Genomic DNA, 15,086 nt, shown 5'->3' on the forward strand with positions numbered 1-15,086 from the left:
CATGAAAAGTGAAAATATTGGGAGTGAATGACTGTGTTTGACTGTTTTTTTCAATCTGTTTAACATTGTCTTCCATCTCAACATCAGAAACTCGAAGAAGAAAACACTACGCAGCTGAAGCTGACCAATCACACATCTTCACAGCTGCTGTAGCCTAAAGGTGTAGCTACATTTTTGGGACTAGATATGAAGCCTATGTAGGTAGCTGCCTTTTATTTGCAATTGCAATCACCAAGTCTCCTTGTGTTATTCCTTAAATCCTGTGGGGATTAAAGAGTCTTTATGAAGCGATAATGTCATTATGTCATTATGTGTATTTAGTGTGACAAACTCTGTTTTAAAACCATGGTGACACATGGACAGACTGATTTGGCAAAATGATTCAATGGTTCTATAAAAACATTTATTGGTCTTTATTATTTGTCTCTTTTGATCTGATGATCCTCTGAAGTTCACCTGCTCTGAGGCACAGGTTACCATGGCGCTATCCAAGGTTAAACATGTGCCAGCTTTGTGATTAATCCTTTAAGGGTGGAGCTGTTGTCAAGACATGACAGTCAGTGAAAGAACAATCACTGAAACCACAGAAACCGTGTCATTACAAAACAGCAGGATTTAGACACAGACAAACAAAAGAGTTTTTTCTGAAGCCTTGGTGTTAATTCTATACAAACTTCTGCTGGACACCGAGGGAGATGAAAGATAATAATGAATCCTGATATAGGCTATTGGGATCTCGGCCCCTGGGATCCACAGTCCTGTATTCAGGCAAGTTGTGTTACCAGACACGGCTCCACTGACCTGGAATTTCTGATCCTCAAGTTTCTCAATTTTACGCAACTTTCTGGGAAGTGAGACGAAAAGTTTTTACATATTTATAGATTTAATTTATCTAAAAAAGGGCTATGTAAAACACACCGTACATATAAAAGACACTTTGTATTCTTTTTTTACACTTATCATTATTATTATTATTATTATTTCTGAGAGTTCTGAAACATGAACTATAAGCAAATAAAGATTAATTTTGTTCTGAAATAAATACATAAATGAATAGTACACGTAAAGTTTGAAATAAACAGGTAACGGGTGAGTGAAGTGAAGACATGAATGTACAAACACATAAATTACAATATTTGTCTCAGTCAAATAAGTGTATTAAAATACTGCTACTGTATGTACCAATATAATTTCAAAAACATGATTACATGATTGATTCCAGGGAGATTTACTTTACTTAAACCATTACATGCCTAACTCTTAACCTTAACTTAAAAAAAAAACAACATACAGCCTCGTCATAAATAGCAATAATAGTTTCAGTCAGTTTCAGAACACGTCCATTTTTCCATCTGTTATTTAAATTGACATAATTCAATGTCTCTGTGTTTCTGAAATTAAATCACAGAACAAATGAAAACATTTTTTTTTAAAAACAAGGAAACATTGAATCATGTTCAGTTTTCACTCATCCAGCAGCTAAATTCACTTGTGGCTTCTTTCTACTATTAAAATGAAACATTATTCAGGGGGTTGGTCCCAACACTGTTGCAGAAGTTCCCACAGATTTTTTTTTTGCACTTGCAGGTTTCTTTGCTCTCGCCTTCAGTCCAGTTCACCCCACACCAGCTCATACCAGCCTCTGCTTCTGTTCTTCTGATGTTTTGTGTCATTATCTTCAAAGCCCTGACCAACCAGTCCGTGTTTCTCTCCATTCTTACTATACCTGCAGTACAGTATCGTCCTAATCAGCAACAGCATCATCAACCTGTAGGATATTTTTTGCATGAACTACCTTCATTTACGACTACTTTCTTTTTTACCTTGGGCGGTTTATCACTTACTTTGTACCATTGAAGGTTCTTCACTGGACTTGAGCTGATATCAATAAAACCTGGAAAAATTGAGGTGTAAGACTCAACTGAACTAGAAGACTAAACTGATGTAAATAGGCGATCAATAGACGTGACAGTAGCCTACAGTCACTTACACAGTCAATCTAAAGGGTGAGCTCTCTTCAGCAGCAGTTCAAGTTTCAGTGTGTGTGTGTGTGTGTGTGTGTGTAGAAAAGTCCAGGTCTGAGCTATCTGATGCATTCAGCATACCTATGACATCACATGAATACCCCTCACACCTACCTCTGGCAAACCACTTTCTCCTCACGAAAGAGGAAGTCCAGGAAACTAATTGCCCTTTCCATTTCCTCATGTTTTCCCAGGTAGGCTGCACCAGCTGACAATAAATAGGCTGCACGGTGAGCATGATCAAAGCAAAGCGGATCCCCTTGTTGACAGTCAGTCAGTCAGTCAGTCAGTCAGAGGACACAGAGAAACAGAGACCGGATGGACATGAAGCAGGTGAGTGAGACACAGTCAGGAAGAGGACAGCTGCTCGCGCCGTCTTTGCTCCCCCATCACTTCAGCTGCGTCTTGTGTGCCTCCACAGGTTGTCACCTTCTTACTTTTCCTCGTGCCCTTGTGGGCCTGCAAGATGCACAAGTGCTACGAGGACCACGAGCTGAGCGATGCGGCGAACAGGAAGCTGATGAGCCACTACCCGCAGCCTCCGGAGCCCTTGAGTACCGCGGCAGCCGACACGCCTTCCTCTTGTCCTCTGGCGCTTTACGAGCAGCAGCTGCCTCAGCACATCAACGACAGATCCGTGTCCCCATGGAGATACGTGTAAGTACCACACTGGGAATAACAAGGAAAAAAAAAAAAGAAAACACTAATTTAAAACTTTTAAGATACAAGGATGGAATCAGTGACTTTAAAAGGTTAACCTGCTTAATTGGGTCGTTAATTAAATCTAATACATGATTGAATGGATTTAACTGCCAAACATCTGAAAATACAAAAATGGCCAGACATGGTGATACGTGTTTGTTACTTACCAGATGTGAACAATAAGTGGGAAGTGTTGGAGCTGTCCTTTCAGTCAATGGTGGAGTGGCACGAGAGAGAGAGAGAGAGAGAGAGACAGAGAGAGAGAGAGAGAGAGAGAGAGAACTAAGTGGACTAGTTCGGGAGAGAGACCGTTAACAACTATATATACTGTTGTATTCAAGCATTGTCAGTCTGGTTTTTAGAATGATAATAATAATAATTTTGTATTTTGATAGGTATTAAAAATAGGAAATTTAAAAATAATTTATAAATTAACTTTTAATCCATCAATAAATACTTAAGATTTTAAAATGGATTCAAAAAAAAGAACTGCATAAAACGTAAATGTATTAATTCGTGAATAAATGATAGAATCTGAAAAACTATTTGAATGGTTAAGAGCAGCAGCAGTGGTCGCAGCATAAATTAACATGTAATTTAAATTCTATTATAAAGTTTTCAAATGATAAAATATATCAGGTTAAAATAATGGAAACCCTGTTATAAAGTGAAAACCAATCCATCCTGAATGTTGGCATTCGGAGCAGAGGTGCAGCCAAAGAAAACCACACATCACTCAGCGCCATGGCTCAGGCGCAGTGATTAAATGCCGGCGGATGATTATGCGCACCTCCGGTCTCATAATCATCACGCTGCATTGTGTTCATAACATGCGTCAACTTAACAACATCCGCGCTCGTGGGCGCCACGCCTGCTCCAGGAAAGGGAAAGTCCCGTTTGCATCCAGTGACCGCATCAGTGTTGGCACATACCCGTCGGGAAAGACGCGGATTGCTTCACCAAAGTGCCAATACCTCTAATGTGTGGTTGGAGAACGTGTTTCCTGTTTACTTGCTGTCGGCCTCTCTGAAGTCCCAGTGACGCGCCAAACTCCTCCTCCGACCTCCCGCTCGCTGTGGAGGACCGGGAGTGCCACAGGAAAAGTAATAAAGCATTTTAATAGGCATTAAAGGAATTGTAAAAAGAATTTATGAATGAATTTTTATACCATCAATAAATACTTCAGATTAAAAAAACTGCATAAAACTCTGATTACGTAAACCATTTAGGAATAAATTTATTCATTCATGATATAATAAATAAAAAATGGGAATAAATAACGTACTAATCGATTAGCATAGTCATTTAGCTTCTCCTTTCAGCCTGTCTGTGACACTCTGGGCCGTCAGTATTGGTAAAACCCACTGGTTAGCTCTCCAACCAATCAGTGAGCTCCTTACATCCCGTGGCCATTTAGGATTGTATAGTCTTGCTTATAAATTCTTTTTACAATTCCTATTTTTAATGCCTATTAAAACATGAAATTAAGGAAATGCTTAATTACTTTTCCTTGGTCCTTCATAGTTCTCATCTTTAGCAACTCAATTTGGAATGTAATTGTATTTAATTGTAAGAAAATCTAAAAGTTTGTGATTCAATTTTTTTGACTGGATTCTTGCCACTGATCATAAGCAAGATCAGTGGCTGGTTTAACCTTTTTTTTGGGGTCACTGAAAAAAACAAACATGTTGTGCATTGTGTGTGACATGACACAGCAGCAGCACACTATAAACACCAACCGGAATGATCGTGTGCTGCCAGACTGCAGGTTTGCTGTGTGTCAGTTTGTAGTGGGTTAATTAAACACAGACACATTGTCATGTACAGAGCAGCAGCAGTGATGGAATATAACTAAAAGTACTTGTTGCTTTAAACATATGTTCCACTACACTTCAGAGGAGAATACTGTACTTTTTATTCTATCACCCTTATAGATTATTAATCAAAATGAGATGATTATGTTTATAAACTATGAACACATGGTTAAATATTAAACCATTGAGTCTAATCTTCTTTGGTTTGTTGGGGTCACATTTCAGATCGTCTATGTCGATGTTAGAAGTTCCTCTAAAGCCCCTGTTCCATTTAAGTAACTGCTTTCAAAGGTTTAAACAAAAAAGCAAAAGTTAAAAAGGAAGATTACATTGTGCATTGATTTATTTTATTTGTTGAAAAAAAATCTGCATAAGTTTATTATGATGTCACAACTGTGGGTCTTCCTGTTCCTCTCCAGACTCGTAACTATGAAGGATCACTTTCCCTCCACCTACGCCGAGGCTCAGTGCCTGTGCTCAGGATGCATCCTGATCCAGGACAAGGCTCCGCCACAGATGAGCAACAACTACAACTCAGTCCCCATAAAGCAGAGCAGGGTGTTTCTCAAGAAGGAGCGCTGCTGTGACGAAGACAAATACTACCTGAGGCCAGTCAGAGTGGAGGTTACTGTGGGCTGCACCTGCGTCAGAGTCAAGAGCTCATAGAGGGGACCCGGCGAGACCTGCTGGCACGGTGGCACTATACAGCTCCTTTGTGTTTGTTTTTAAATTGAATAAGTTCTCTGGGAAGTGTAACTCTGGGGTGTCCTCCAGTGTGTGATCAGTGAGCACACGTCGTCAGTGGACTGTTGGGTCAGAGACCGTGGTGCAACATGCTCTCTGATGGGAGTTTAAGGGATCATTCAGCAGCCTGTGTTTATGGGCCTATTTATTGTCATAATGACAGCATCATAATTGATGCATCTATCATTTGTGTTATGTAGGTCTGTGTAGACCCTGTTCGCTCTTTATTGACTTGTTTACACCTATGCATAATGCAGCTAATATAAACTGGGTATTTTACAATGTACTTGTTTTCATACTGATGGCTTTGTCATCGAGGAAAATGGCTATTGTATAGTTCTGTAGAGTAATATTTAAGCGCTAATATTTGAATAATTATCTATTTATTTGGTTTGTTTTGCCTATGAAATGTTTGAATGAGTGAAGGGTTTAAATGCTCATGAGTGGATGAAGACTATTTATTTATGTATCTTTTAGGTTTCGTCCCAGTGGGACTTTATTAGTCTAATAAAGACTTCAGAGTTAAGCTTCTTTGAAGCCAAATAAAGAAATGGAAGTTAAAGAAAACATGTCTTCTGTGTGTTTTTATTCTCAAAGCTTTTATTGGAACGTGCAAGAAAGGTCCAGGAGCCTCAGTATCACAACGGCACTGGGTTTTTGGTAATTTGATTATGTAAAGTGTGTTTAGGTTGGCAGCTGTTCTGGGAAGTGTGACTGTGGGGTATTCAGGATTTGTAGGTTCCTGGTCTAGTTGTACAGACCTGCAGGTTTTCATGTCGATGGGTGTTGTGAGGGAAATTCTGATTCTAAGCTCAGTATTCCTGATTGATTGAGGTTCGGAAAGGGTCAGTCTGACACTGATACTGAGCTCTGTTTTCCGGAGGAGACGTGAGTTACTGCAGATACTCAGGGAGTTAAGACAGCTAGAGCACGGCCTTGGATTTCCAGCAACAAGTGGTTGGAGTTCTATGACTTGCACCTGGGCGTGCGTGAATCAGTTGTGTTGTTTATGGTTAATGAACCAATAGAATGATCACACATCCCTCTCTCCCCATTCTTTTGAGATATTATACCAAATATGGAGAACAGACTATCTTTTTTGGATAGAATGGAATTGAGGTGACATCATGCACATTTGCTTGTATTGATGATTCCTCCGTTCTCCTTGGCTGAGCTCAATAAACATCTTCAGCATAAGACATCCAGGGCTCCAGTGGTCTTCCTTCTCTGAAAGTCTCAACCATCGACGAGATAGATTTTCTCCCTAAAAGGTGTTCGTTTTTTTGACATTATGAGAAGGACATCGAATCACACACGATAAAGAAAATGACACGGATAACATGGTAAAGTCCAAGGGCTCTATTTTAATGACCCAAAGCGCATGGTCTACAGCATAAGTGCATTTAGGCTGAGTCCATGTCACTTTTGCTATTTTAACAGAAAAAAAAAGTCACTTCTCTAGGAGCATGGTTCAAAAGGTAATTAGTCTCTTAATTATTCATGGGAGTGTTTTGGGGCGTAGCATCTAATAAACCAATCACAGTGCATCTCCCAAAGAAAGCCAGGCGCGCTGCCCCTTGGTGTATCGCTATTATAACGGCACAGTGTTTCAGTTAGATTCAATTTGCAGTCAGTTCATTATATATTGTGACTAACCAGTGAGACCAGTCCTGACCAGTGAGACCAGTCCTCACCAATGAGACTAGTCCTGACCAGTGAGACCAGTCCTGACCAGTGAGACCAGTCCTGACCAGTGAGACTAGTCCTCACCAATGAGACTAGTCCTGACCAGTGAGACCAGTCCTGACCAGTGAGACCAGTCCTCACCAGTGAGACCAGTCCCAACTAAAAAAAGGAGTCATTTGTATCTGAAAATGACTTCATACATGTTCACCCTAAAAAAAGGTGATTTGCAAAACTCACTCCCACATAGGAAGAACAGGAGCATGTCCATTAATGCAGTGTAATGAAGTTCTATTCACTGGTGTGAGAGCAGAAAACAGAGCAAACACTTCTCAGTCAAACGAGAATGACAGTAAATTCTATTTATTACTTTATCAAAAGTTTTTTACAAAGTGGCCACACATTTTGGAAGTCAGTGTTAAAATGAGTTGACACGTGGAGGTAATGATCCTTTCCTCTGGTATGAACATCGGGGCTGAGACGCCCTCAGAACAACCTGCTTCAGTTCATTTATGTGGCAAACTTCTTCTGCCTGACTGGTGCAGGCAGCTGAGACATGATGTCCAGCAGGGGGCGCTCCACCACAACCAGAGAGTGGTCCTCCAATAAACTCACACACATGAGGTGCTGTGGCACAGATCAAGAGAACAGAAAACATCAGTGAGATGAAGGGAAATTATAGACTTAAATATAGACTTAACAGCCTCCTGCACCGTTAATGCTGTTTTCAGTTGATACCGGCTTAGAAGCAGTGCACCAATTGAAGTAAAGCTCCACTGTGCTCAATGTGATGATTGTACCTGGAAATTCTTGCAGATCTTAAACGCGTGGCTGTGTCTAATTCTCTCTGGCTCGGGAACACTCTTCAGTGTCATCTGATTGTAGAGCAGAGTCTTTGCTTCAGGGAGGGGCTGCATGTGGAAACACAGAGACACAAATACAGCTACAGTGTTATTTAAGCCCCCATCAGCAGTAGAACACCTTTGTGATGTGGTACAACAGGAGATTGGCAGCATGAATGTGCAGCTGACAAATCAGCAGAAATTATGTGATGCAGTCATGTCAACATGAGGCTGTTTGAGAGCAAAGAGAGGAACTACCCAGTGTTTGTGGTGTTCCTAATGAAGTGCTCAGTGAGTGTGAATTCTCACATACCAGACTCTGGTCGATGATGCAGAACATGAACATGTCATGCAGAATGATGTGAGCGGGGTCTCTGGGATTGAAGGTGATGTGGGTGACGGGTGTGTCCCTCTCCAGCCACAGGGAATGCAGGCCTCGTTTCTGCAGCTTCCGACTCCACTCTGTGTACTCCTTCTGCACCAGAGAGTATTCAAAGATCTGCAACACACACACACACACACACACACACACACACACAGTAATGACATCTGTAGAATGCGTCTGTCTCATTATCTTTGAGAAACTTTATGTTGTGTATGTCTTTTACTGTTGCAGCAGAGCAGACAGGTTATTAACAGTTCATTATTATTATCATCATCATCATCATAACAATCACTATTATTAAAGATCCTCTATAATATAAGATGAAGCATTACAAGCAGCAATGGTAAAAACTTTCTGTCTCTTAAGTGGGCATGGTCGTGATTGTTTGTAGTACAAGATCATATCAGTCTAATACTGTGTTTTCCTGCCAAACACAGTTTAATAATAATAATAATAATAACAATAATAGTATTATTATGCAAAGAACTACAAGTTTTAACTCTAACTCATGGTTGCACATATGAATATATTAAACTCTCTAATAAAGTTCATTTCCTCCTGATCCGTCTGAAAAATGACATTTTTATGTCAGAATTTTCTGAAGAGCTTTGGCTTGTGAGAAATGGATCCAGTATTTATTTCAGTGACTATGGGCTAAAGAATCATAATGTGTGATCAGGTTCACTTCTCTCATTGGAGTGAACAGACTCAGACCTGCTGCTGCTCTCCTAAAGGGAGGGAGGTGAAGAAACCCACATGACACACATACAGGAAATGATTCTAAGTGTGCCGTCTCCTTTCTCAGCTGTCTCATCATCATTGTTACACGCGGTTCCAGATCGCTGTTGCGCACTGTTTATGGGGGTTTTGTTCTCTCCCTAACTCTCTTTCTCTCTCTCTCTCCAATAGGAGCCCAGCACCAGTTAACACCTCCTGTCAATTATGCTTGACAATAAAAAGGAGAGACCTGAGGAGTGGCGAGGGAGCCTGCTGTCACATTTGTGACCTATCCACCAAGGGCTTGGGAGTGCAATCTCCTCCCAACCTGGTCCTTGTTCTCCAGCATGTGCCAGAGTGCTGGTTTTTGTCGTTTTTTGTTTCTTATTTTAGGTATCGGGTTGGAGATCACCAGTAGTTCGGTTATTGGTTTAGGTTAGTTTTGAGGGGGAGTCACCGAGTGCTACAGCACATGGCGAGGCTGGATCAGCAGCCTCCCCATCCTTTGGTCTTTTTGGCCGGGATCTCCACCCTTTCTCGGATTCCTCTAGTTTTGTAGAGGAGATTACATTTTTGCTATGTTTAAAATAAATGCATTCTTGATTTGGCATCTTTGTCTGGTGTACTTTTATATGTTCCGATCTCCAGTTTGAGCCTGTAGTTCTGGTTATAGGGAGGCCATAATAATCATTATAAGATAACATGAAGTTGGACAAAACCTGATGCGGTGGTTTACCTGTTGGTCGGCGTGTACCACAACGAGGTTGCTGGTCACTGGGTGGATGGCGATGGCAGTGGGACAGGAGCTGTACACTGGAACTGTACAATGAAGCTGCAAACAGAGACATTAGAGGTTTACTGTTAATGGGTTACATTTGAACTGTAGCCAAAACCACAAGAAATGACAAAGACTAAAGGAGGAAAATCAGCGTTCAAACAAACCTTGTGCTTGACAAGGTTGTAGACATGGATCTCACAGTCTGTGTTTGCTGTAGCGAGCCACTTGCCATCCTCACTGGCAAACAGCAGGTGGACTGGCTGTCTGGAGCCTGGACGTCAAACACAGACACACTGGTTATACACTGTACACATAGAAAGGTGTTTAGTGGTGTGTGTGTATGTGTGTGTGTGTGTGTTTGTTGTAACCATGAGCACTGAGGAACCTGGTTTACCTGGCTTGGGTTTGAGGGTATGAAGGTATTTGCACTCCGTCTGGCTGAGGGCAACCACGATGACTGAAGACTGGCTGGAGGAAGCAAAGAGTTTGGAGGAGTCAGAGGATAAGCAGAGCTGCTGGGCCGAACGAAGGTCCTTGGGGAGTTTGGAAACCTGGAAGGAAGAGAAAGGAGACAGAGGGGTGAGCTTCATGATCCTCATTCATTACCTATAGACAGTCTGTATGTAGGGAGCAGCAGGATCAGTGTTGAGGAGCCCACCTTGGTGATGCTGATGTTGTTGTTGTTGTACTGCACTCTGTAGAGACGGACACTGGAGACAGTTGTGTACGCTATCCAGCCTCCGCATGGAGACAAAGCACTGCAGCAGATATGATCCTCTCCCTGCAGAAATCAGCACACAGTCAGCTTTTTGTTTCAATATTCTCTAAAGTCAAAGATAAAATAAACAGGCACAAAACAGCTAAAGGCAACAATGTCATGTGACATTAATATGGACCTTCTTGAGAACTGGAGAAATAATGTCAAATGTCACAATAATGAAAGAGACCAAAGCCTTAAATTACGTGAAAAAATAACCTATGCTGTTAAGGTTAAAGAAAGATTATGTGTACAAAAACAAATACTACATGGTTAAGGTTTGGTAAAAGCTGCAGTAACTGATTATAGCCACTTGGGGGCAGCAGAACAAGCTGAGAACATAATGTTGACATGTTATCAAAGTACAAAGGTGTTATGATGAATGTGTTAGCAAACAGCTGACACAGTAATATTACCATTCAGTTGAGGTCGTGTTTGTGTCGACATTTACTTTCTTTTTAGCGCTGGTTTGCTGCTTTTATGCATTAATTACATAGCTGACAGTTGACAGATGACCAAATGAGAGGCAGAGAGAGGTGGGTAATGACATGCTAAGACAAGCTAGTCACTAACTTTGTCTGTCTGCTGTTTGGTGCGGGGCAGGTAGCATGCAGCACGAGTGTGGCTTTGAAGGCTCCGACAACAACGTTAAGACAAGTTATGTTGACTTCCACTATGGCTATCACAGTAAACATTACACAAATACACACCACCTTTTCAGAATAAAAGCCTTGATATCACTGAAAATAACAGCCAGTTATTTTCTAACACGGATGGTTACAGCAGAGTTAAGCTTCCACTGACATCAGGTTTCTATAATGTAAAACAAAGACAGACACAACACATTGAGTGCACACCTTCCGCTTCAGATGGATCAGCTTCTCTGGTTTCCTCTTCACAGGTAGACTTTCACCAGGCTTCCCTGTTGACACACAGTATGAACTAGCACAATTATTTCACTGTAACAACTGTTCAGTCAGAAAGAGTTCCCTTTTAACACATGCTTTTCCTGTTTATATAGTTTTCACCATCACTTTTACTACCTGGAATATTCTGAATTATACTGCATCTCTGTGGGCGTGTGTGTGTGTGTGTGTATATATGTGTGTGTGTGTGTGTGTGTGTGTGTGTTTGTGTTTTCCTCACCATGTCCTTCGCTCTCCCCTAATCTCCACAGCTCTAAATGTTCAGGGAACTGGAAGAGCAGCAGTCCTGCTTTCTTTGCACAACACACCAGACTTCTCTATATGGAAGACAGACAAGTAGTAAACATGTTACCATGAGTCATGATCTACTTACATTTGTTCTCATGTACATATTAAATAATTTTAAACTATTTAAGAAACAAAAAATTACATTACGTCTTACATTTATTTGCGGTTAGTACAAAACATGAAACAAAGAATAAGATTAAGCCTTTTTCAAATATTCCTTTTGAACTCTAATAATAATTTGTTGATATGTTGACATGTACTCACATGTGGGAAAGCTATTTTGCGTAGTGATGACTCTTGGGTGTTCTTCTCCACTTTGTCCAACAGGGGTCGCACTACCAGCTGAGTGTCCATACCTGAGCACAAACATCCAAACAGCATCTTCACCTTCAACTTGTCATATAACAAGATTACATTTAAGATGAGTGTATAATATATTACACTACATGTTTCAACATTTTGGACTAAAAGCAGGCATCTATTATAACATACAGGGTGTCTGAATTAATAAGTGAAATAAGTGCTTCTACATATTTGATTAACTGATGTATTGTTGCATGACATTGGATTACATCATTGCAAAAGTTGAGCCAGGTTCAACTTTTCTGCTGAAACCCTATTGAGGTCTTATTGAAATGAATCAGAAGGACCTGATTTTGCACACAGTGCTTTTGTTGGTCAGAACGCAGCTTTAGAATCTATAGTCATGGCTCGATGAAGAACAAACCCGAACAGCTCCGACATGTACATAAAGCAGTTGCTGCTGACAATAGTGTAAACAAGCATTCTGTGAAGCTGTACTCAATGCTAACGCTAGCATGTTAATACGTTAACAATAATACCAACATGCTGATGTTTAGCAGGTGTAACATTTATCAAGTTCACCATCTCAGTTTAATATGGTGGTATGCTAATGATTGCTCATTAGCACTCAACACAAAGTACATCTGAGGTGATGGGAATGTCTTTAGTTTTGCAAGTATTCATTCATAATAATATTAATAATAATAATAATATTGGACAAAAAAAAATTTGCCCAGATGATTCAGCAATAGAGTTATGGGATCAGTTATCAGAGTATCATGTCACAGTTATTACAATTCATCCTGAGGGGAACATGAACATCTGTACCAATTTTTACAGCAACCCATCCAATGTATGGGTAGCGATATTTCATTCTGGAACAACAGACTGAAAAAACCAACAGCAGATTTAACACTGACCTCCAGAAACCACAGCAGTCTCAGTGTGGGCAAGTGCCCTCACATCATGTGAATGGTTTTTAAAAGTCCTAGTTCGGACCCACTCCTTATCCTGCTGGCCCACAGTGGAGGAGAGGAACTGGAATTGGATGACGGTGCCTTCTGATGTCCCAGCTACGAGACTGCTCTCATCCTGTTGAATATTTAGAAAGTTTAACATCACTAATAGGGTTGTGTACCTTAAGCTGCTTAGAAGTTGTGTAATGTGTTTACCGGTGAAACAGAAAGAGCCAGAACATCCCACTTTGTAACTAGGTGAGTTCTGATCAGAGTTCCTGTGAATCCGTCCCAGATCTGGACCTTTCCTGCAGAATCACCGCTGATGATGGTGTGGTCAGACAGGAAGGCAACGCTCCAAACCACCACCTCTTTACTCTTGGATGATCCAACACCTCTCTCCACCAGTAGTCTGTGTGTGGCGTGGCCTGAAATCAGCAAAAGCAAAAGCAGAAACTGAAACGTCACAATTATATCGTTGGGGGATATTTAAAGAATACATGGAGTTTATGGTTAACAGACACCACATTCACCTTCTGAGGTTTAATTTGAATATTTTTACCGTTCTGTCTGCTTACCTGTCTCAGCATCAAAGATTCTGATCATGTCCATCATACCAGCAGCAATCAGTGTGCCAGAGGGATGCCAGGACAGAGATATAATACGACCTTGAGGATCAGATATTGGACACTGGTCAAGTCAAATAATAAGTGCGTTGCAGGACACATAATTGCAATTAAATGTAATATGCTCATAGTTGTGGTAAGTAACTGCAAGCACAGGTGTAGATTTATGAATATTACTGTCAGCTGAAAAGCAAAAATACCACTGAATGAGCTTGTTCTCTTACCTTTCTGCCTGTCAAGGTTTCTTTGAAACTGAATCCTCTCCTCCAGTATTTCAAACATCTTCACTGTCCCATCTTCACAACCGACCTGACACACAAAACATTCACTCAATTAACAATCGGGGCTAGATGAGGCTCAATACTTCAATTCTAACGTAGGAAACATCACCTTCCCGGATAAATTTGCGCACGGGGCGCAGAGTGAATATAATATCAGGAATGTCTTGACTGACCGCTAGCATTGTTCCCTGGTTGTTGCAACTAATGGTCCAGGTTGGTCCTCCATAGGCCTCCACAGTGTACTTGGGCCTCAGGTTCTCCAAGTCATATTCTGTGATCTCTCCATTCAAACCAGCACTGAAGAGCCGCTGGTTCACCCAACACAGAGCCTCAACAGCCCTGCTGTCCTGTCCTGGTATCACCTGGGCATCAAAATCAAAACAAGTCTGGAGGTTATTCCTGCACATCTTACCTCCTGCTGCAAGTCTCTGCCTTCAAGCCACAAACCCAGCTCTTATAGGAGGACATTGCTATGCAAACCTCCACTGACAAATAAAGCAGTTTAGTGTTTCTTCGCTTATAGAAGTGTGTGGAAAAGAGAATGACACTAGAGTTTTTAAAAGTAGAAATATAGAGCAGTCTTTAAAACGGCGTACATGTAAGACGGTTAAAATGTTGTTAGTTTTAATGTTCACCGGTCTCATAACTTTATTGATCAAAGTGCTGCCAGTTAGTTTTTACTACAAAGCACCGACTAGAGCAGAAGACTGTAGACACGTAGGAGGACCATGTGAGGAGGTTATCTGGACTTCCTCTGAGTTGTTACCTTTTCTTGAAAGTAATTGTCAGCGAAGTTGAAGATCTCCACAGCTCCATCAGCCCGGGCCACGGCCAGCCGCTCGGACCGGCTGTTAAACGCCATGGCTCGGATAGCACTGGGCATGTAGTCGAAGAACCGAACACGGTGAACCTTAAACTCACCCATTTTCACTAGGAAGAAAACACAAACAGGCAGGTTAGCAAAGGTGGGACTGACGACAGCGTGGACAGCCTGTAAACATGCTGTCCGTTAGCTCAATCTAAACCTCTTAAACACCTTAAACACACGGACTGCAGGGTGTTTGTTTTACAACTCATTAAGTTAAACAGTATTCATTATCATTATAAAACATATTTACCCTTTGTTTTCTCCACAGTCGCTAAACTTTCTTCGTTAGCAAATTCACAGGGTAGAAAACATCAGGAGCCACGTTGAGGACCTTTGAACCGGTACCGATTCACGCAGCACGCTGCGGAAATGCGTCATCACTCTGACACAGC

The 15,086-nt window shown here is 41.1% G+C and overlaps 2 protein-coding genes across 2 annotated transcripts; one reads left to right on the forward strand and one right to left on the reverse strand.

Moving 5' to 3' along the window:
* Window positions 1-2,150: 2,150 nt before the first annotated feature.
* On the forward strand, window positions 2,151-5,851 carry il17c (interleukin 17c). Its single transcript, XM_023397469.2, has 3 exons — window positions 2,151-2,357; window positions 2,446-2,681; window positions 4,960-5,851. Exons 1-3 carry the CDS (start codon window positions 2,343-2,345, stop codon window positions 5,204-5,206), a joined length of 498 nt encoding a protein of 165 aa, XP_023253237.1. The 5' UTR covers window positions 2,151-2,342; the 3' UTR covers window positions 5,207-5,851.
* A 1,463-nt stretch (window positions 5,852-7,314) lies between these two features.
* On the reverse strand, window positions 7,315-15,038 carry utp4 (UTP4 small subunit processome component). Its single transcript, XM_023397428.2, has 17 exons — window positions 14,945-15,038; window positions 14,593-14,756; window positions 14,000-14,188; window positions 13,770-13,854; window positions 13,498-13,587; window positions 13,136-13,347; window positions 12,884-13,055; window positions 11,925-12,016; window positions 11,593-11,689; window positions 11,304-11,368; window positions 10,348-10,470; window positions 10,084-10,240; window positions 9,854-9,960; window positions 9,648-9,743; window positions 8,123-8,308; window positions 7,768-7,878; window positions 7,315-7,594 (listed from the first exon to the last, which is right to left on the reverse strand). Exons 2-17 carry the CDS (start codon window positions 14,749-14,751, stop codon window positions 7,478-7,480), a joined length of 2,058 nt encoding a protein of 685 aa, XP_023253196.1. The 5' UTR covers window positions 14,752-14,756; window positions 14,945-15,038; the 3' UTR covers window positions 7,315-7,477.
* Between the last annotated feature and the right edge of the window lie 48 nt (window positions 15,039-15,086).

The sequence above is a fragment of the Seriola lalandi genome, unplaced genomic scaffold (assembly GCF_002814215.2).
Source record: "Seriola lalandi dorsalis isolate HSWRI2012SDOR001 ecotype SW California unplaced genomic scaffold, Sedor1 jcf7180002055008, whole genome shotgun sequence".
NCBI lineage: Eukaryota > Metazoa > Chordata > Actinopteri > Carangiformes > Carangidae > Seriola > Seriola lalandi.